The 22,632-nt window shown below is 35.9% G+C and overlaps 1 protein-coding gene across 2 annotated transcripts in view; it reads right to left on the bottom strand.

Moving 5' to 3' along the window:
- The window catches only part of LOC136252555 (uncharacterized), a 71,407-nt gene that overhangs the window by 48,220 nt on the left and 555 nt on the right, over positions 1-22,632 (bottom strand). For both annotated transcript variants that reach the window (XM_066045026.1, XM_066045027.1), the window contains exons 3-7: positions 20,060-20,173; positions 17,268-17,366; positions 12,330-12,428; positions 7,883-7,981; positions 5,352-5,450 (exon numbers count right to left, since the gene is read on the bottom strand). In XM_066045026.1, coding sequence (XP_065901098.1) covers positions 5,352-5,450; positions 7,883-7,981; positions 12,330-12,428; positions 17,268-17,366; positions 20,060-20,173 — 510 coding nt within the window. The remainder of the gene's footprint in view (positions 1-5,351; positions 5,451-7,882; positions 7,982-12,329; positions 12,429-17,267; positions 17,367-20,059; positions 20,174-22,632) is intronic.

Below are 22,632 nucleotides of genomic sequence, written 5' to 3'. Positions count from 1 at the left end.
TTATCCAGTGTCTGGAAATGTTATCCAGTGTCTGGATGTTATCAAGTGTCTGGATGTTATCCAGTGTCTGGATGTTATCCAGTGTCCTGATGTTATGCAGTGTCTGGATGTTATCCAGTGTCCGGAAATTATCCAGTGTCTGGATGTTATCATAAGCTCTGCTAATGTAGCATTCAACAAGTTGCTGCGAAACACTTATTGAAATATTTAGAATTTTCTACTGAGTGACTGGGATAAGTAGAATTCTAGGAAAATCAGAACAGGATGGGAACATAAAGCAGGATCAACAAATTGAAAAGCCTGATAAAGGTCATCATGTCAATATACAGGTAGCACAATGCTTCTTGCAGTATTTTAAAATTCTTTCACTAAAATACTCTAATAGATCATTCACCTGCTAAAACAAGAATGTTTTGTTATCTATTCCACCAGGGACCTGCACTGAAACCCTGTGAATTGATGGACTACAGCTGGCATAGTATATTGACTAGCTAAGTCATCAATACTAAATGTTAGCTTCTCTTTTGAAACTACTCTTGCAGCTGCCACATACTATCATGTGCGTTTTATTTTGAGGTTACAGGTAGAGGATTCTCCCTTATCTGAACCTCAGTTATCTGAACACCTCAATTATCTGAATGCCAAAAGTGACTGTTCTATTAGAGTATTTTGTCATTAATGTGCACTCTATTAGAGTAAATGACTGTTAGTAACTGAATGAAGCTCTACAGTGGGACCTCAATTATCCGAACACCGATTAACCAAACTCTCGATTATTTGAACACCAAATCGACTGCTCAATTAGGATATTTTGTCAACAAGTGTATGTTTTATTAGAGCAGTTGAGCAAAGCTCTGTATATAAATGTATGGATGTTCGATTTTACGTAATATTCAATCATATGAACACTATTTCCCCCCAATTAGTTCAGATGATTGAGGTTCCACTGTAAATCAACAGGTTTCATTTATACAATTTCACTTATCTGAACGCTATAGGAACAAAGATGTTCAGATAACTTCCCACTGTCAGTTAACTTTGTAAACTTCCTCATGCTTAATGATTCAATTTTTTACAAGTATTTATAGTTTCAAGGAAGGAGCAGTATTGATGCCATAGTTAGTCTATATACTATGCCAGCTACGGTCTACCACAAGTTCACAGGCTTTCACTGGTGCAATAGTTAACAAATACTTTTGACTGCTCTATTAGAGTATTTTAATACAAGTGACTGTTCTATTAGAGTGTATCACTCATCATAGCGGATGGATCCAAAACTGCTGCAAAGAAGTATTTTACTGTAAAGTTCCGCCTGTACATTAATATAATTACTTTTATAAGGAATTTTCTGTTGGTCTTTCTCATTCCCATTTTCCTACCTACCCCATCAATGATATTGTGAAGCCATTAAAAAGCAAATGGTGTAATAACAATAAAGTAGTATACAACACTTTCTAAAACTCTTTAACCCTTAAACCCACAGAAAATTTTTCGGAATGCATATTTACACAATATGGGCATGCATGGCGACACTAGGTGGAGAAACTTAATTCTTACAGCCTACAAATACACATAGATTAAAAGTGTATTTAATGGGCTACTTGGAGAAGGATAAACCAACACTGTAACTACAATGGCTTACTTGTTATGAAGCAGTGAACAGTGATGAGTCACGTCTCTGTGTTTCTAAATTCTTGCCACATGTTTAAGTTCAATTGTGGGTTTACCCATGTGAGTCATATATGGCCTGATATAAAATTTCACAATGAACTGAATGGAAGTTGTTGCAAAGTGATAGGATAAACTACCATCAAGTTATCAACCATTATATAAAGGTATGTAAAGGGTTCGCGTGTTTCCTTACCAAAAAGTTATTTTCATGGCTAGTTTTGGCCTCATCATTTAGCGTTAGGGTAATACCCTAGGTATCATTTTAATCCACAAGTAGAATGACATAAATTGCATATCCATAGAATGGACGCTTTGAAAGTTACAGCGCTTTGTGAAAAGCATGCGTATTTATTAAGTTTAAATCCAGTTTTCTGGATTATGTGGGTTTAAGGGTTAACCTTGTGCTGTGGAGAAGTAAAAGGGTAACAAAATAACAGTGTGTAATTAAACTTCTATTTATGTATTTCACCCAGGTGGTTGGCTATAGCATAACAGTGTCATAAAAAGCATAAACAATGTGCTACATAGCAACCACCTTGAAGTGGCCTGTTTAATCGCCTGTCACAATGTGAATAGCTGAAAAAACACTTCAGGTTACAGTTAACTTGGATAATTATTAATCAGCAAGCCTGTATCTCTCATCTCAATTCTTGCTATTGTAAAGTTCTGGTAATGTAACTATTTCACAGGCTTGTACCATTGTAGCAGGCTGAATGAAAGTGAAAATTACTGAACAAGTACGTAGAGCCCAAATGCCTGTCACAATTGTACGACTTTAGCACTTGTATGGCTTGGTGGACTGCCAAAATACAAGGTGTAACTTGAATTTGTTACTATATAGTTATACAGCGGGCACAAATGCCTTGCCTGATATAAACACACGAGCCGTCAGGCCCAAAGGCAAGTGTGTTTATACAGGCAGAGCACAAGTGCACATTGTATAACTGTTATGTACCACACACCTAATAGGTGGGGAGAGTCTCATTAGACAGCTGAAACTCTTATAAAGACCCGCAGGTTTCTAACATGAATTGTGGGTGAAATAGCCGAACGTTGCAGTGACATTCCCTCTACAGTACCACAGCCACCTGAGATGTTGAAAGCTAGTACGCGATGGGCATATCACTAACCTACATTTGCTGTTCAACTCTCATCATGTTGTGCTCAGCAGACGTGATCACTCAATCGCCCATAGTGACTGTCTCCAGTGAAAAAAGCAACTAACAGACGGTTTAAGTAAACAAAACCTAACTACTAAACAATACTAGTATAATTCTTACTATCCATACTGGCTAAACTCGAATCTGGTGGCATGACAAAAACTGGTTGTTACAATTTAACATAATGGTGAGTATTATTTAGAATATAACAGTTTTATTGAGTCATTGCCAGAGTGGACTATGGTTTTATCTGGGTTCAGATGGCAACAGACTAGTAAGGTGTATAAGTACATTTTTATATATGTAGACTAGAGTTGTGGCCACCACGTTGACTGTTTTGATCACCATTGGCTGCTTGATAAACGTTAAACATATTGGTGACGTTATGGCTCACAATTGACTTTTACATGTGAGGCTATAAAAGAGTTCAAGTGATCTATGAGGTGTCTTTCCACCTATTAGGTGAGGTGTCATAGTGGTCTAGCACTTGTGCAATGCTGCACAAAACCGCAGCCAGTGCAATATTTGTATATTGCACTGCGGTCAGTGCATTATCAGTTATAATGCACTCCCTGCAGTCTGAAACAATGCCATATACAAATTATGGCACTGGTGGCACCTTTGAACTGTCCACACGAGTGGTACATATTATAATATGACACCTCATTAATGTCACATGTGTATCATGTGTGGCCAGTGTGGGGTAATGATGAGATGTTCTATTGTCAATAAAAAGTTATGATCTTGTCCACATTGCGGCTATGACTGTACAATAGTGGGTGATTATCAAACTGTAGTGTAGTGATTGATCAGGTCCATACAGTAGAGATATGAGCAGTGTAAAGTACTTTGTTGTACTGTTACAAAAGTTGATTTTCACCATGTACATTAGTTAATGTTACATGCTCTGATGTCACTTAACTGAACCCAGTCTACACAACACTTGTTGTCATAACTACAATACATTTACACATGTACAATTATATGAAGTTACATCATCACTTTATGTAGTGTATCTTGTGACACCATTAAGTTGGATCATACACCATCACAATGTTAAATGTTAACTCTTGGTACAATGTTATAAGTACTATGAGAAATTATTATTAATTGTGTGCACACTTCACTATAGCCATAAACACTACTCGACCATGTTACTACAGGTATACAGGAACTGTGTAGCTACACTGGACCACTATCAGTTACAAGATGTTTGTTAAGGAAGGTGAGGGTAAACTATATAATACAGTGGAACCTCAGTTATCCGGACACCACTTATCCAGATTCTCAGTTAACTGAATTATGGAATCACTGCTCTATTAGAGTAGTGACTGCTCTATTAGGGTAGTTGAAGAACTGATATTTTAAAAAAATTTTGATTATGCTATTTTAATGTTATTTATACACAAGTTTCAGAGATACAGACTTTTCAGACTTATGGACCACCTCTGGTCCCAAGGGGTTCGGATAACTGTGGTTCCACTGTAGTGTGTTCCATGTGTACATCATCAAATATGTGGACCTTTAAATGTGTACCACAATAACACAGATCATACACAATTGTTATCCACTATTAGTACAACTCATAATATCAACAACTACCTATACAACTGGTTAGGTCAAACTACACTACCATATAGTGGATAATATTTTGGTGGGACTATACTTGTAATTTAGTCAGTCACATATGACACTCATCAAATTGTGTCATGTGTACACATATTATGACGGGTAGGTAAAAACAGTGGACCCAAGGACCAAGGACAAGGGGACTGACTCTTCTTGGAATTTGTACACTTCACACTATTCTATACTTGTACTAGGAACTTCTGCAAGTAGTCCTGTACGGCCAATCCACTTTTCCCCGTCATGGTGATTTCGCATGATGTTAAACCAATTAGAAATTGTAAGCGCCGTGAAGCTGACTGCATTTATAGCCTGCTGTACAATGAGCATACTAGTCAATGAGCATACTAGTCAATGAGTATACTAGTCAATGAGTATACTAGTCAATGAGCATACTAGTCAATGAGTATACTAGTCAATGAGCATACTAGTCAATGAGCATACTAGTCAATGAGCATACTAGTCAATGAGCATACTAGGCTATTGTGTAAACTCACTACTAAAATTTAGAAACATTGTACAAATGCACAACGATTAATGAAGTCTGGTTGAATGCTGAGCTGCTGGACTGAAACTTGCTTAGCTAGTAATTGCTATTTCTCTTTTTACCGAGGCACTTATAATTACTAATTCAACATCATGTGAGGCACTGTGACAAGCAAAAGTGGATTGGTCATGCAAGACTACTTGCAAAGGTACCTAGTACAAGTATAGAATATTGTGAAGAGTATAAAATTCCAAAAAGTTGGGTCCCCTGGTCCTCTGTTTTTACCTACCCTAATATGACATGTACCCATACCAGTGATTTGTGTCACTAAAATGTGATAAAGAATACTTCACATTGTTACACTACAATAAACATTTCTCATTGTATGGTTAACATGTATGACTCACTTTGTTCACTGCATGAATATTGGCTCCATGGTCTGTGATGTATTTCACAGCTGCAAGATGCCCACTCAATGCCGCCCTGTGTAAGGGTGTATTACCATACTAAAAGTCAAACAAAACATGATTATTACAATTTCACGATGTCAATAGTAAATGTACTGTGTACAGGACATTTTGTGTACGTACCATGTATATGTCTCAATAAGATTAAAATTATTACCGGAGAAATTTACCATTACTGTTACAAGTTAGAACATAGTGTGCATAGTGTGGTTTGATATTGGGGAGATAATGAAATCTTTAAAATCCACTAATAGACCTGCTAACAGGTAACTGAAATGGTTAGAGACTTTCCAAACAATTCACATATTCACACTTCCAACATGTTCACTGTATACTATTAAGCAAATTGAACACCTAGTCAACAAAGTTCATATTTGTATGTACAATTCAAAAATCTAATTTAGTGTCTATATGCATGAACCATGTTCTACAGTAAGTCGGTGCACTCAGACCTTAGTAGTAGCATCACTAATATCCTCATGTTTGGTCTCTACCCTATGCTTGTGAGGTTGGTATTAACAAGTTGATGTTGTGCTACGTCCATGCAATTAATACTATACCATTCTAACTAAATAGGTAATTAATCAGCCAGGTATATAATTTAGTTTATATTCATGCTATAGTTATAATTAATTCAACTAGATAATTAGAATTGTAAATACTGTAATTTAGCATATTTCTTAATCCATGAATTATTTTGTAATTCAATAATTACATTACTATGCACTGCTAAGGAAATGTAACTATAACAAACCACTTTAAACCTCAAATTACACACTTCTCATTTGTTTTGTAGTGCGTCTATCGTGTTTTCTCATGCAAATTGTTTAGAGAAAGCCTTGAGGCTGCCCTTCATTTTTGTTTGCGTAAATATGAGTAACCCCCCCTTCAACCCGAAGGATACACTACCTCTGGTAACCTAAGAGGTCTTCAGTGTTGTTTTTAAAGTTGTTAAACGTCTATAAAACTGAAAGGGAAGACAATTTAAGAAATATATGAAGAGTCGCCATATCCATATTTCAGACCGCCAAGAAGAACCACCTCAGATTATGTATGTGGAAGTTTACTACAGACTTAATTTAGCTTTCAATCCTTACATGCTGACTGCTTTTTATCATTTTTAATGTTTTTGCTCAAGTGGGTGCATATGGACAAACAAACATAGGTAGGTACACACACAGTTTTACGAAAACAATTTCAGTAAACCACCCACAGCTGGTTTAACAACAGCACTATTAGGAAGTGTCAGTGAAATATTCAAACAAAAACATGGAGTACGAAAATTACCAACAGTACATTAGATACTTAGTATTCAGAAGTCCCAACTATAGTATATCTGTACACTTTTCAACATTAGCGAAACTTTATTGTCCAATTAGAACACTAGGACACATACCAGCACATCACTGTAATTAACTGACACTATGGAAACTTGACTATATATTAATTATACCATGTATAGTCAATGTGATCAAATTACATTATGATTTTTAACATGTATCTTTATACACAAATGTTGCTGGAAATAATTAGTAATTAATTCCAGCAACCTTTGTACATATTTGGTGACAGAACAGTTTTTCTCAAACTATTCATCTGTTAAATCCTTAAAGTCTTTCAACGTGTTGTACAGTAACAAAGTACATCAGTCCTTTTGAGCAAGGGAACATGTAGTGTAAGTAGCGTACCACCATAAGTCGAGTAGTTTCCACTTCTCTATGGTACGAGCCATCAAAATACATAAATTTATTGATGTTGATTACTATCTTCTGACCATGTTTGATGGGCAGTAAACATGCAATTTTGTGATAAAAAATGGCACAGAATAGTATAGGACTTAAGTTAGGAAAAACTGTGAGACTTTTAAGATATTCTACCATGTCACAAAGGAAGTGTCACTATCAGCACTAGGAATTATGGATTATTGAACACTTGACTGGGCAGCACTACTACTTAAACCAGCTTTCTAAGTAATGGAAATTGCTCCATATTTTAGATGCACGACTTAATGTGTCACTGTGCGACAGGTGCAAGACGAATGGTCCGTTATGCTAAATGTCAATGTTGACAGTCGAACTTCAAACATGACATTTAAACATGTTATTGTTGGTTGTACTATCCTAACATACCACAAGGATGTAGTGCCTACACCTCACAACACTGTATATAGTAACTATGTGTGTATGGTCCAAACTGTATATTATATCCACAAGCTTACACTACATGACCCACTGTACAAAGTACCAGTTCTATAACATAACCTACTGTACAACTGTACACCACTGTATGTAACCACAAAGTTTAGTATATTTCTACAGTATTAGTGTATGTACCCCTAGTGGTAAGGAAAATGTTTCAACAACTATAACAGTAAAGACCAATTGATGTGTGTATACAGATCAGTTGATAATAGTATATGTATAGTGGAACACATAGTGGTGACACATAGTGGAACACCAATGTATACTCACTTTGTCTACACAGTTTATGTTTGCTCCTTTCTCGTGTAGATACTGGACAACTTGTACATGACCATTAATGGCTGCCATATGAATAGGAGTCTGTCCATACTGTAAGAACACACATCACATGTTTTAATAATATAATAAGTAATTCATTATCATGTTACAGTAAAATTAAAAATTTTGAGGATTCAAAGTTTTGTTGTTTTCATGGTTATGCTAATTAATTGCTACAAAATTCCCCCTCAAAACCAGTAAGCCAAATGTCCTGCTTACAAAAAATCCTCACCTAAAACTTTGATAAATTGTCATACATTAACAGTACAAATCATGAAAACAGTGAAAATTTCTCCCTTGAAATTTCTAGTTGTATAGTAGCTAATACTTCACTGGTGGTGGTTGTATTATTGCTAGACAATTGACATGTTTTAGGTTGACTGGTATATATACTCTATGACTTGTTTGTTGGTGAGTGATAAATACTGACTAATGCAGAGCTTATGATACGAATTCTTTGTTGTCCTGCCACAATGTCCTGGCAAACCAGAATTGTAGTTGCCTAAATCGACTGGACATGTGGAAGATGAATGCCCAATATGCCACTATAGCATAGCAAATGAACATTATAGTGGTAAGATGTCACATGACTTACTGCAGCTGTTATGTGGTTACAGTACACCAGAGGTTGGCAATTGTATATACATTTGTGGTCATAAGAATGTATACTATCTCCTAGCAACCAAGTGACTGTTATTGTTGATAGCATGCCAGCTCAGCCCTTAGGCTCCCTCCTTGTGCTTTGATGGGACACTGTGTCTGGACAAATTGTATTATGGTCAGACATCTATGCAATTTGACCAGATTTTGTCTGGGTCCAGATGTTATCCAGTGTCTGGATGTTATCAAGTGTCTGGATGTTATCCAGTGTCCGGAAATTATCCAGTGTCTGGATGTTATCATAAGCTCTGCTAATGTAGCATTCAACAAGTTGCTGCGAAACACTTATTGAAATATTTAGAATTTTCTACTGAGTGACTGGGATAAGTAGAATTCTAGGAAAATCAGAACAGGATGGGAACATAAAGCAGGATCAACAAATTGAAAAGCCTGATAAAGGTCATCATGTCAATATACAGGTAGCACAATGCTTCTTGCAGTATTTTAAAATTCTTTCACTAAAATACTCTAATAGATCATTCACCTGCTAAAACAAGAATGTTTTGTTATCTATTCCACCAGAGACCTGCACTGAAACCCTGTGAATTGATGCACCACAGCTGGCATAGTATATTGACTACCTAAGTCATCAATACTAAATGTTAGCTTCTCTTTTGAAACTAAAAGATTCAACTCTTGCAGCTGCCACATACTATCTTGTGCGTTTTATTTTGAGGTTAAAGGTAGAGGATTCTCCCTTATCTGAACCTCAGTTATCTGAACACCTCAATTATCTGAATGCCAAAAGTGACTGTTCTATTAGAGTATTTTGTCATTAATGTGCACTCTATTAGAGTAAATGACTGTTAGTAACTGAATGAAGCTCTACAGTGGGACCTCAATTATCCAAACACCGATTAACCAAACTCTCGATTATTTGAACACCAAATCGACTGCTCAATTAGGATATTTTGTCAACAAGTGTATGTTTTATTAGAGTAGTTGAGCAAAGCTCTGTATATAAATGTATGGATGTTCGATTTTACGTAATATTCAATCATATGAACACTATTTCCCCCCAATTAGTTCAGATGATTGAGGTTCCACTGTAAATCAACAGGCTTCATTTATACAATTTCACTTATCTGAACGCTATAGGAACAAAGATGTTCAGATAACTTCCCACTGTCAGTTAACTTTGTAAACTTCCTCATGCTTAATGATTCAATTTTTTACAAGTATTTATAGTTTCAAGGAAGGAGCAGTATTGATGCCATAGTTAGTCTATATACTATGCCAGCTACGGTCTACCACAAGTTCACAGGCTTTCACTGGTGCAATAGTTAACAAATACTTTTGACTGCTCTATTAGAGTATTTTAATACAAGTGACTGTTCTATTAGAGTGTATCACTCATCATAGCGGATGGATCCAAAACTGCTGCAAAGAAGTATTTTACTGTAAAATTCCGCCTGTACATTAATATAATTACTTTTATAAGGAATTTTCTGTTAGTCTTTCTCATTCCCATTTTCCTACCTACCCCATCAATGATATTGTGAAGCCATTAAAAAGCAAATGATGTAATAACAATAAAGTAGTATACAACACTTTCTAAAACTCTTTAACCCTTAAACCCACAGAAAATTTTTCGGAATGTAAATTTACACAATATGGGCATGCATGGCGACACTAGGTGGGGAAACTTAATTCTTACAGCCTACAAATACACATAGATTAAAAGTGTATTTAATGGGCTACTTGGAGAAGGTTAAACCAACACTGTAACTACAATGGCTTACTTGTTATGAAGCAGTGAACAGTGATGAGTCGCATCTCTATGTTTCTAAATTCTTGCCACATGTTTAAGTTCGATTGTGGGTTTACCCATGTGAGTCATATATGGCCTGATATAAAATTTTACAACGAACTGAATGGAAGTTGTTGCAAAGCGATAGGATAAACTACCATCAAGTTATCAACCATTTTATAAAGGTATGTAAAGGGTTCGCGTGTTTCCTTACCAAAAAGTTATTTTCACGGCTAGTTTTGGCCTCATCATTTAGCGTTAGGGTAATACCCTAGGTATCATTTTAATCCACAAGTAGAATGACATAAATTGCATATCCATAGAATGGACACTTTGAAAGTTACAGCGCTTTGTGCAAAGCATGCGTATTTATTAAGTTTAAATCCAGTTTTCTGGATTATGCGGGTTTAAGGGTTAACCTTGTGCTGTGGAAAAGTAAAAGGGTAACAAAATAACAGTGTGTAATTAAACTTCTATTTATGTATTTCACCCAGGTGGTTGGCTATAGCATAACAGTGTCATAAAAAGCATAAACAATGTGCTACATAGCAACCACCTTGAAGTGGCCTGTTTAATCACCTGTCACAATGTGAACAGCTGAAAAAACACTTCAGGTTACAGTTAGCTTGGATGATTATTAATCAGCAAGCCTGTATCCCTCATCTCAATTCTTGCTATTGTAAAGTTCTGGTAATGTAACTATTTCACGGGCTGTGAAATCATAGAAAATCTCAAACAGCTTTCATCACCACATTGTCCCTTTAAACACATTTTATTACAATGACTGCTAGTAGCTTGTAAAAATTTAATTTTCTTTTCACTTGTATTAATTCAAGCCAAAACCTGTTGAGGCTACTGTTAAAGGAGGTTCTTAGCTACATCCTACAACAAAAGGAGACTGGATGAATCATTCTATACTACATGTACAGTAACTAATGATGTGTGACCATCACAGCAAAACCTCAACTTGTTTGCACAAGCATGCACTTTAAGAAAAACGAAATTTAACAAAAAGAAAAACATACACAAGTTTTTATCAGGCATTACTCAGAGAAAGAAGAGTCAAACTATACAACATCTCATTCATCTGCTCATGGAGAGTTCAAAATCTTTGCTTCGTTCTGTAGCTCCAAAGGCATGCATGTCACATGTGTTTGTTTATGATGATGCTGCGGAGATGTAAACAAAATCGTTGTCACTTCTTCAACTAAACTGCCTTCATACTTGTTTGCGTAAGTGACTACAGGGCTAACACTATACCTTGGTTAATAGGGTGAACATTTTAAGCCAAATTCCAACATTGTAGACTAATGCTGATGGAAGTTATGGCTGTGAATGTAAGTGTTTGTAGTTTATTTTCAGTATAGTCACTGTACAAATCAATATCTTTGCTCTTCCTACCGTCTAGCGCTATAATTCCAAAACTACTCACCACACTTTGGTGATCCATTCCTTGGGCACTGTAGATAATGTGAGAAAATAAAAATATATGGAAGTTGTGTGAACAAGTCTGATTTTTGCTGAGGCTGTCACATATTTGAAATACAATATTACATTACTATATTTCATCAATACCACAGATATAAAATCCTTATAAAAACTTTAAGTAGAACATCAATTATGCAAGATTTTAGCATTCAACTATGTAGCACCCATTTAAGTTTGAGCAATCCATTTGCTAAGGAAATGTGGACTCTGATAAAAATCACAACATTATTAAAAAAAAGATAAGCTGTATAATGGCTTCAGTACACAAAACGTAATTGTAGTTTGTCCTTTTAATCCAAACCACAAAATTAGTTTGGACTACTGAAACACAATAGAGGCACATATAGACTAATGGAAGATATGTAATATAACATTCATTGTTAAAGACCGATCATCACAATAGTCTATAATGTGGGAATAACAGTGTCCACTGTATTAACATGGGTACATACACATATGAATACAACAAGTACAATATTCACTTGTGAAATACCAACATACTTTATCAGTGCTGTTGATGTCAAGACCTAATCCTACTACTGTGGTGACAATATCCAGGTTACCACCCATACAAGCAAAGTGTAGCAGATTACGTCCATACTGTAAACAACACAAGTTATGTTACTTATCATCAACTAACATGTGATTACCATGAGTGTTACAATTAAACATTATACATTGTGTCAAACAATAATTTATTGCTGAGAAGAAAGTTGTGAAATGAGAAACCATTTAAAAGTCACAAAGTGTAGATGGTATCCATTTGGTGGCCATGAAATGACTACAATGATTGTATTGTTTATAGTCATTTACACTATTACAATCATTATCTGCTGGAACTTTTTAATATCACAAGTGCATGGATTTATTTTTTAAGTTTGATTAGGGATTATAGAAATAAAAATTTGTGAAACAAGGAAGGTCACCTACCAGGCCCGTACCCAGGGGGGGGTTTGGTCGAACCCCCTACTTTAAACTGGAAATTTTATTTTTACTGTAAAACGATCTTCTCAACTATAATCTGTGTTCTAGCATTCATTACATGCCTTCCATGGCTTCTACCAGCTGAAATGCGTGTGGCTTCCAGGTATTAACCATAGTGCTTCGAGGTTATCTGTGTACATATAAACCACTTTAATGATGCATGAATACAGACAGTGGTTTTCTCTCTATGGCTAAGACTTCTATTATTCTACTTACAGTATCTTAATAAGGCTGTCCATTGAGCCATCCTTGACCATACTGCACTGAGAGCTACTATTAATACTATTTCAATTAATTCCAATTGTAATTTGTTAAATAGTTTCTACTAAGAGCCCGGAATAGCAATGATAAGCACAGACTTGATGAACACTGTGACTGATAGACTATTAACTATAGCAGCAACTATAACACAAGTAAGCCTGGCTTGTTGCATCCAATGATATGAATTCTAAAGTGTCAAGTGTGTGAGTCTGTCAGTTGTTTTCATATTAACCTTATTGTGGTTATCATCCATGTTTGGACAATGGTGAAATGTAAGGTTTAGCTTATAGCTGAAATGAATGACCCTGAGCAGTCTTAGAAATGCTGGAGTGTACATGCACTACAACCATATTTTAATCTCTTGTTTGTATTAGTGTGTGATGGCCCATGTTGGCCAGCTCTGGCAAAATTGGGTTGGGTGGGCCATCCATGCATGGTTGGTGGTAGGTAGTGTGTGAAGCACACTCAGCATACATAGTATGCTCCTGATAGGGGGGTCTGGGGGCATGCTCCCTAAGGAAATTTTTTAAAGAAATGCCATCTAGAAGCAAATTTATCCTAATTTCAGTTGGGCATAGTTATCCAATATTACAATCAATAATTTGTTCATTAACAGCTGCATTCAATCTAAGCTTATTGGCCAGTTGCTAGATGAATAATGACCACAGTACTGATACTGTAACAGTGGCGTGGCCTAAATTGTACCACATGGACAATAAGGCACCCACAAATATTTTGATGCATACTCTTGCCAAGACTTTTCCGCAATACTCCGTGTTTGAGAGACTGGCAGACTTGTGCTTAGTATAGTTTTTGGTAAGTTTGAGTGTAAGTTTTACTATAAAAGCAGCAGACTTGGCACTCGTAATTGTATGGCTTCTCGTATTGTCAGTCTGCTACATGCTAGTCAAGTTTACTGTAGTTGGCAAAATGTTGGGTGGACCATGGCTTACTTCCCCCCCCTCCAGAGACGGCCTTGTGTCAACACAATGATGTGTGAGAAGTTTATTTAATCAGTGCATGCATTTCTGCATTTAAGCAATTTGAGGCTATTCTCAGGACATTGAATATTAAACCTTTCTCAGCATCTGGGGGCACAGACCCCCGCGTCTGGGATCGCCTACCACTTCAATTTAGAACCCCCCTTTTGAAATTCCTGCGTACAGGCCTGCCTGCACCTGAAGATATATACTAGTGAACATGTAAAAACTCTAACATCTAATTTTACCTTGTACTTGTTTGTTTACTTTTTGTATCATAATTACAGTAGGACTGGTGATCAACTCATACATACCACATCAAAAGAAAGAATGGCTCCATAAAATTTATGTTTGAATGCATACCCCAACTATCAAATACTGAAAAGTGTAGTTGCCCTACACTTCGTTTTTAGCTATGTTCAGCCTGTTACACAGTGTTACAAATGAAGAACATAACAAGCAGTGCCTCTGAAATCAATTTGAAAATACAGACAATTTCCGTTACAAATGTAATAGCTAGTTAGCAGAGGAAAGCCAAAGTGTGCTACCATGAATTGCAAACTTGGCATTATCAGCAAAAAGAAATGGGACACAAAGGAGGACAAAGGTAAGTCCATGATGCATGCATTGTACGTACTGTGGTGTGCCAATTAAGGCACCTGTCAGGCTGAAGCGACACTTAACAGTGAAAAAGTGAAACCTTAGCCATCAGTAAAATACACTTGTCTGAAGGCATTAGCCAGGCATTAGCCAGGCAGTTAGCCATGAAATTTCTGTGAAATGTTTTCGATGAATTACGTAACAACTTATCGAAAGTGCTTTTGGCTACTTTGAAGACACTTTTAGGCTTGATTCTACCTAACCAATACTGGCAAGAGGCATCGTGACATTGGTCTCTGGTCAATACTTTGTGTAAGAAAGTTAATACACCATACTATTCTACTGTATGATATAACCAACCCTGGCTGAACATAACCATATTATTCCAGTTCCTGTATAACACACACTTGTCTGTCATGTGACCACACCAGATCCATGACTGAACAACACACTACTATGTGTCTTGACTGAATCAATGAATATGTGTCCCAGCAATCAATTAATGAGGTGCTTATTTCAGGTACGTATGTTCCACCTTTTATGAACAGCACGAGAAGCAACTCTACAATTAGTATACTCACTAAGGAAATAGGTTTATTGTTTTACATAAACTGCAATACATAACTGATTAATTGTAATTTTGGATTTCATAAATTTATCATAACTTTTGTAATTCTTCAATATGTTCCTACGCACTGCTAAGGAAGCGCTTGCTAAACAAACCACATTTAACAACACATTACACACAGAAGTATCTTCCAAACTGTTTTATAGTTTGACTATTGTGTTTTACCCACAAATTCTCTTGACAAAGCCTCAAAGGTGCTCTTCATTTTCGCTTGCATACATAAGGACACGCACCCTTTCAACTCGAAGAAATAAGCTATTCCTGGTAGTCTACAAGGCCTGTACTGCTGTTTTTCAGTTGTTAAATGTCTGTAAAACCTGAAGGGAAGTTCACAAAGTCTGAGTGAAGTAGCTACACCCGTATCACACTGGTGAGTAGAAACCACTTCAGAGTACAATTTACCTGTGTGGAAGCTTATTACACTTAATTTTACTTCTTATGTGCAAGCTGCTTTCATCATTTAACGATTTTGCTCACGTGGGTGCATACGGACAAACATAGGTAGATGGAGATAGGTAGATAAGTACACACACACTTTTATGAAAACAATTGAAATCAGTAAACCATACACGTGCCCACAGCTGGCCGAAAGCCAGCTGTGGGTGCACACCTGGTTTAAAAAGCCAAACCTCCATGATCCCTATTATACAGTACCTATCATACTCTATGATAACTGTACTTATTACAGTCAGTGAGAGAATTTAAATCTGTTGTACATACACACCACAACATTTAAATAGAAACTGTGTACAACACACAATCAGTATGTTGTATGGAGTGTTCTGATGAAACAATAATAAAATAAACTGATGGGTCATTATTAAGTATACAATGTACTCTTGCATTATAGCAATGATCATATGCATGAGTGGACAAATTGTGATCCATTAAATGGTTATAACTTCTGAATGAAATAAGTTGTCAACTTCAAATAACTTCATCTTATTCCTTTTAGTGAGATCATTTATTTGATACCAAGTTTGACTAATTTGGTTGACATCATGCAGATGAAATATAGTCAAAAATCACATTTTAATCTTAAAAGACCACAAAAATGTCACTAAAAGGGTTTTTTTCCATAATGGATTACTAAGGACTTTTGATATGTTATAGAGCATGTTTTCTGTGTTAGAAAATGTTAAGAAAGATTTTGTTACAATTAGTGTGGTTAAGCCATAAAATGACTGGACTATGTGTATTTGTATTCATTGTTGTTAATTATGACAACTTCATACATGTACACATGTACGTATATTATTGGAATTAAACTCCGTAGTAGTAATGTACCGATACCACTTTTTCACTACAGATCCAATACTGATACATTTCAAGGCAAATTGGCCAATACCGATCCTATACCAATACTTTGCCACATAGGAATTACTCACAAGAAACAGCTAACAGTAGTCAATAAACCAGCTACTAAACACAGTTGCTAATTTCATCTACTGCAGTTTGCTGGTTTTGTGGTCATCAGTCATGAGGATAACAATAGTGTATGATTTCAATGAATCTTATTTCGTGGCTTATTACAGTTTCCACTGTGCTAGTAATTGGCTTCTTTCAAATAATTCATAGCATAGATCAACTCGTGCTCAACTTTGTTGATGTGTGATTGACGCCACCATCTTGAAAAGTAATTAAATGACGTCATTCACAGTATCGGTTGGTATCAGGCATTTACAGCTTTATCAATACAAATCCAATACTGCCAAAATAGGGCTGATACCAATACTAGTACCAATATCGGTGCATCACTACTCCATAGTACAGTGATTAGTAAGTAATAAAAAAATAATTGATGAGCAATTATTATTACTAAGTAACACTTAGTACAAGCTAGGTGGGTGATTTTAAGACATCAAGTTGTTGTTATGGTACAAAAAATATCTAATGACAATTGTCCAACTAACAATAATGCGTAACTGCTTTGTATATATTGCCCACCCTAAATAATGTATAACATGTACATGATACACCACTCACTTCGTCAACTACTTGTGTATCAGCTTGGTTGCCTAACAAGTACTGGAAAACACTGGCCTGTGCTTTCCAGGCAGCTTCATGAAGCAAGGTCTGGTTCCACTATACAATAGTAGACAATACATGTAATAGTAGATACTACTACAGTAGACCCTCGGTTATCCGAACCCCTTTGTTCTCAGGCAATGATAAAAGTGTTCGGATAAGTGAATAGTTCGGATAATTGAAGCCCATACATTTATATACAGAGCTCCATTGAAATACTCTAATAGAACGCACACCTATACTCAAAATACTCTAATAGAACAGTCATTTTCAATTCCGGATAATCGAGGTTCCGGATAAACGGGGGCCGGATAACCGAGGGTCTACTGTACTTTCTTACCATATTACAGTAAACCTTGTGTAGCTAATATGATTGTCTTATACTAATTTTATGTGGCATTATTAACAGGTCACTAAATGTCATTGTACATACTGTAATGTCACAATTATAAACTATCAAGATGACCAAGACCAGGGGCAGTGGAGTATGCCACCAAAGAGTGAGGAGGGGGAAGGGCAACTTCGGCAATGAACGTTACAACATGGTGTTTGAAGTACACAATACACATGGACACCATTTTGGGGGGTGGGACATATATTTTAGAAGATGAGATAGTAATTTTACTACTTTCACTACATTGAGTTAGTCACAGTGTTTAAGGTATATCTGTTCTATTAGAGTGGTTGACTGCTCTATTAGAGTACCTTGATATTTTGTTACAACATTGACCAAAAAGTTAACACACCAGTATAGTGTGATGGTAGTCTCAATGAAATATATTGAGCAGATTTCACAAAAATTATCTGATAACTTACTACTGTTGTTTAACACCTACGGCACGTTAAATACATTGGAAACTTCACCTTCATTCCTGTCAAAGCCACTGGTAAACAGCTCTCAACTGGCAATAGTACATCAAACTGTTCACATAAACGTCTTGTGTTTGCTTCCCAACTGGTGACTACTTTTCCTTTCCATTAGCAACTTTTGGTGACCGTTTTTTGATTAGTCACGTATTCTCTTTCATGTGTTAACATGATTTGTGTTCTAAATGAAGCACTAGCTACCTTAAAAGTTTGTTGCAAGTTTCTATGTGCTTTTTGATTGCCCACTACAACACGCCACAGAACATGGTGTAGAGAACACTTGAACTACATCTCATTGTAAACCACCCTACAAAGTGCTAGAGTACCTAACACCTGTATGTAATAATGATTCTAATCCTACTGCCAGCATAATTTTTCTACTTAGCTAAACCTTGTTACACAAAAAGTTCTATTTTCATACTGGGGTATACACACTAGGGCCCAAACAAACTTGGATTGTCAGGGTTCGAACATTCATCAACTAAAGATCACGAATCTTTCGAACTTTTACATGGAACTGGTTCCTGTTTACAAATTATACATCACAGCATATTAACCTCATAGACACAGCATATTAACCTCATAGAGGCATGGCCTGTGACCACCACTAAACCATCAACACTTAACTTAATTAAATGTCAAATACCATACGTCTACCTTCCCCCACATCATTATGGAACACAGCAAGATGGATACCATATATAGCCTAAATATTTCGAGGGGCAAATTTCTCGAGGTTGAGCAATGTTGCTAAAAATAAAAATTTCGCAGATTTGCAAACACTCCCAAAATGTTTTAGACTAAATGGAGGTCTAAATATTTCAAGGGTAAAATTTTTACTGATAACACACAAACCGTGAAATCAGCAAAATCCCCCCCCCCCCATTGAAATGTTTAGGCTATGTGGTAGCTTAACTGTGTATCACTATCTAATTAGTAGCTATAGCTCGAACTGCTCAACCCGCATTCAAATGTTCATTCACTTGAACGAACCTTCAAATTCACTTAAGTTCACTTGGGCCCTAATACACACTACCATTACAATGAGAACTTACAACAAAACACATAACAGCAGTGCAGGCATAAGCAGGCCATTTAGGTTCACATTAGTTTGTCTGTGTGTTTGTCCCATATATGTTGTATATTCCTTTTGCAGTACAGGTTTGTTAGATGTATGTACTATGTTTGAACTGTTTGGTCAGCACATCAAGTGTAGTATAGCAACTGAAAGTGTATAAACTACATGGTAGGGTAGGTACTACTGATAACTTTTATGATGTCCAGTTATTCCACCAACTAGTAGTTATGTTAGTTTTCACTAACTCCTACTGATCCTGATATTCTGATAATCGATACTGGACAATATTTTCAGCCGATAAACATAGCTGATCCGATATGGTACCAATTTAGTTCATTTATAGTGGCAGTAGTGCTACAATAGCTGACATTATATTTTAGCAGTAATACAACATTGTAATACAACTCAAGGTGTTTATTAACATTGTTTAAAGCACACAAGCTTGCATTTCATATATTTGTATCTGCTACTTTTTCCATCATGCAACCGATCCGATACTGATAAACAAAAATACAGCCAATATATGGTTTTTCTGATAACCGATCCGATTATTGGTGCAATACTAGTAGTTTTACTCATAACATGATGTTTCATTGTATAATTTTGGTACCCAGACAAGTTAAAAATTGTAATGGGTCAACTGAAAGTCATTGTGGTAGGGAATTATAAATGCGTAATGAAATGTGTTTGGTAATTGGTGAATTATGATAACCATAATTTGAAATAAACACACAACATAACTAGCTATAACTTTTATACACAGGTATAGTTAACACATTATCATCATACACATTCATCTACTCACCCCAATAAATTCTCTAGTATCCCGAATATTGTTGATCCCATATTTCTTTATGGCCCTGCTGACAATATTCAGGTTCCCATTCTCCACCGCATCAAACACCTCCTTCACTTCATCCTGTAATACCAGATATGATACAAAGGACACCAATACTAGTTGTATTGTTAGTACTCTACTAGTACTAGTCTATATGTGTCTGACCTACAAAAGTCATAAAAGGTCACTACCATTATTAGGAAACACCATGGATATATAAATGAATAGCTAATGCTGAGAAAACTCTAGAAATCCTTAGAGGAAGAGATGGTCGAGATGGTAGGGATGGAGTACCAGGTCCCAGGGGACTGATTGGACCAGATTGTGGTAAGTTTTGTTTGTATTTTCAGATGAGCTGTCTCTTATAATTTCACATCTTTTGTTTTGCTACAGGTCTTTTAGCTACCGAGTGCTGAGACAATACCTTATATTGTTCATTTTTTTTGTTTAAATGTTATCTACATCTTTTTTGTGTGTATATTGGTTGTTTGGAAAATACCTATATCAAATTTTATATATGCATTGATTTTCATTTTCAAACCAGAAGTGGTTTTCGATACCATGTTTGTGACTTGAGAAACAGCATGTGTATTGACCGGTAGAGTGTGAGATGCCTAAGTTGATTCAAGACCTGCCATGGAAACTTCGTTTCAAGTTAGCGCTTCTGTTGGACTGCCAGGAACCACCAAATCACAACTGGAAGGCATCGATTGATGAATTCGAAAATTTAGAGATAATAAGTGAACGCTGTGGAGCGCCAGGGACAGATCCCAGGAAAGAGTCCCACGGAGGTTCTTTCAAACACATTAGAACATAGAAGTTACACGTTAGATGATCTTTATCATGGTCTTCACAAAATGGAGCATAGACAAGCCATGGAGATCATCAGTAAATACAGTACGCATGTGCTTTTAATTAGGTATCCGCGTGAAAATTACGCACAAATTTTAATAACACTTTCTGTGATATGCCACTATCATATCATCAAAACGATTATTCCCTTCCACCTACAAACTAAGGCCAGGAAAAAGTGATCTACAATTCATTGTAACTGCCCACACGGTATTTCTGGAATTTTCATTATTCATTGTCAGAATACTTGTACCAAATATATTGAGATATTCTAATAAAATAGTCAAGTACTCTAGTACAACATTTATATTTTCACATTTACATATACCATAAAAGGTGTGATCTTCAAAGTAAGCCAGAGGTGGAGCCAAGAAATGATAGCAATGATGTTAATGTTAATCAAACTATAGTAACTGTTATCATCATTGAACTGATTGTAATTATAATTATCAACATAATAACAATCAATCATTCCTTTGTCATCACTTTTGATTTTGTAACTTTTAATGCTAGAAAAGGCCACACCATTTTTGTCACAGCTTGGCTGTTTTGACATGGATAACACTTCTATTTGTATTTGCTAGTCTAAAAGCCACTTGTAGACCAGCTTTTGGGCTTTCTTTCACGTGTCTATATTTCACTTTGAGCATAAATATTATACACAGTCAGGTGTGTAATTGGATTATTCATGTGTCATAGATGTGATGTTGAGTGTCTGATAACTGCTAGTAATATAGTGATAGTATTGCTATGGTGATATAATAGTTACTATCAATCATGAATAGTGATAGTTGTACTATTGCTCAGCTCTATATTAGAGTACACTGTTCTATTGGAGTATTAAAGTAAAAGAATAGATACTGGCTATACTGAATATTTACTTTTCTAACACTCCATTGATAAAAATTGTTATATATTACAGTCGTAATATTTGCACGCTCTACTGGGCTTTCACAGTTACCTCAACGTTAACTTCTGTTATCCACATTAGTGGACTAAGCACCGATATGAATAATTTATCATGGTAGTACAATAGCATATACTATCATAATCACAACTGTTACTCACTATCACAATAATTGATAGATCACAACTACCACTCAGCTCTACTCTAATACAGCTATCATAGAACCTTCCAAAAATAGAATTCTCAGGGATCCTCTATTGTTTTAGCATTTTCATAAGATAGGGAGAGGGGATAAATTGCATGTTAGTCTTAGTAGCACCATACAAAGCATAATAATTTATCAGTATTGTTCAGTTAGAATGTTAGAGGTGGTGGAAGCTAAGTCATAGCTGAAGTCTGAATGATTGTTATGGGAGATAGTTACTGTATGGTAGACAAGTACAGGTATAGTGTACACAAGGTTCCAAATATTCAGTGTCTACATTGTGAACCAGTGAAGACAACCAACACTGATTACTCATATACAGTATAGCATCAACATTATATGTACATTCTTGGGTAGGAGGGAGGGGGTAAGTGAAAAGAGTACTCTCTGTATGCTTGTGAAATGCTCAAAATTATTAATGATCCATGATCATGATGCTTTAGTCTAAAAAATTCAGTATTTTAAGCTAAATATATAGATAACTGACAAAGAAAACCTTGAAAGTTTTAACATGGATTTGAACCAGGGTATTTTTAATGTAAACCTCCCAAGTCACTGTTATTTTTGCAACTTAAA

Source organism: Dysidea avara, chromosome 4, assembly GCF_963678975.1.
Source record: "Dysidea avara chromosome 4, odDysAvar1.4, whole genome shotgun sequence".
Taxonomy (NCBI): domain Eukaryota; kingdom Metazoa; phylum Porifera; class Demospongiae; order Dictyoceratida; family Dysideidae; genus Dysidea; species Dysidea avara.
Note: the sequence above shows the minus strand (reverse complement) of the source record. Positions and strands in the feature narration are given on the sequence as shown.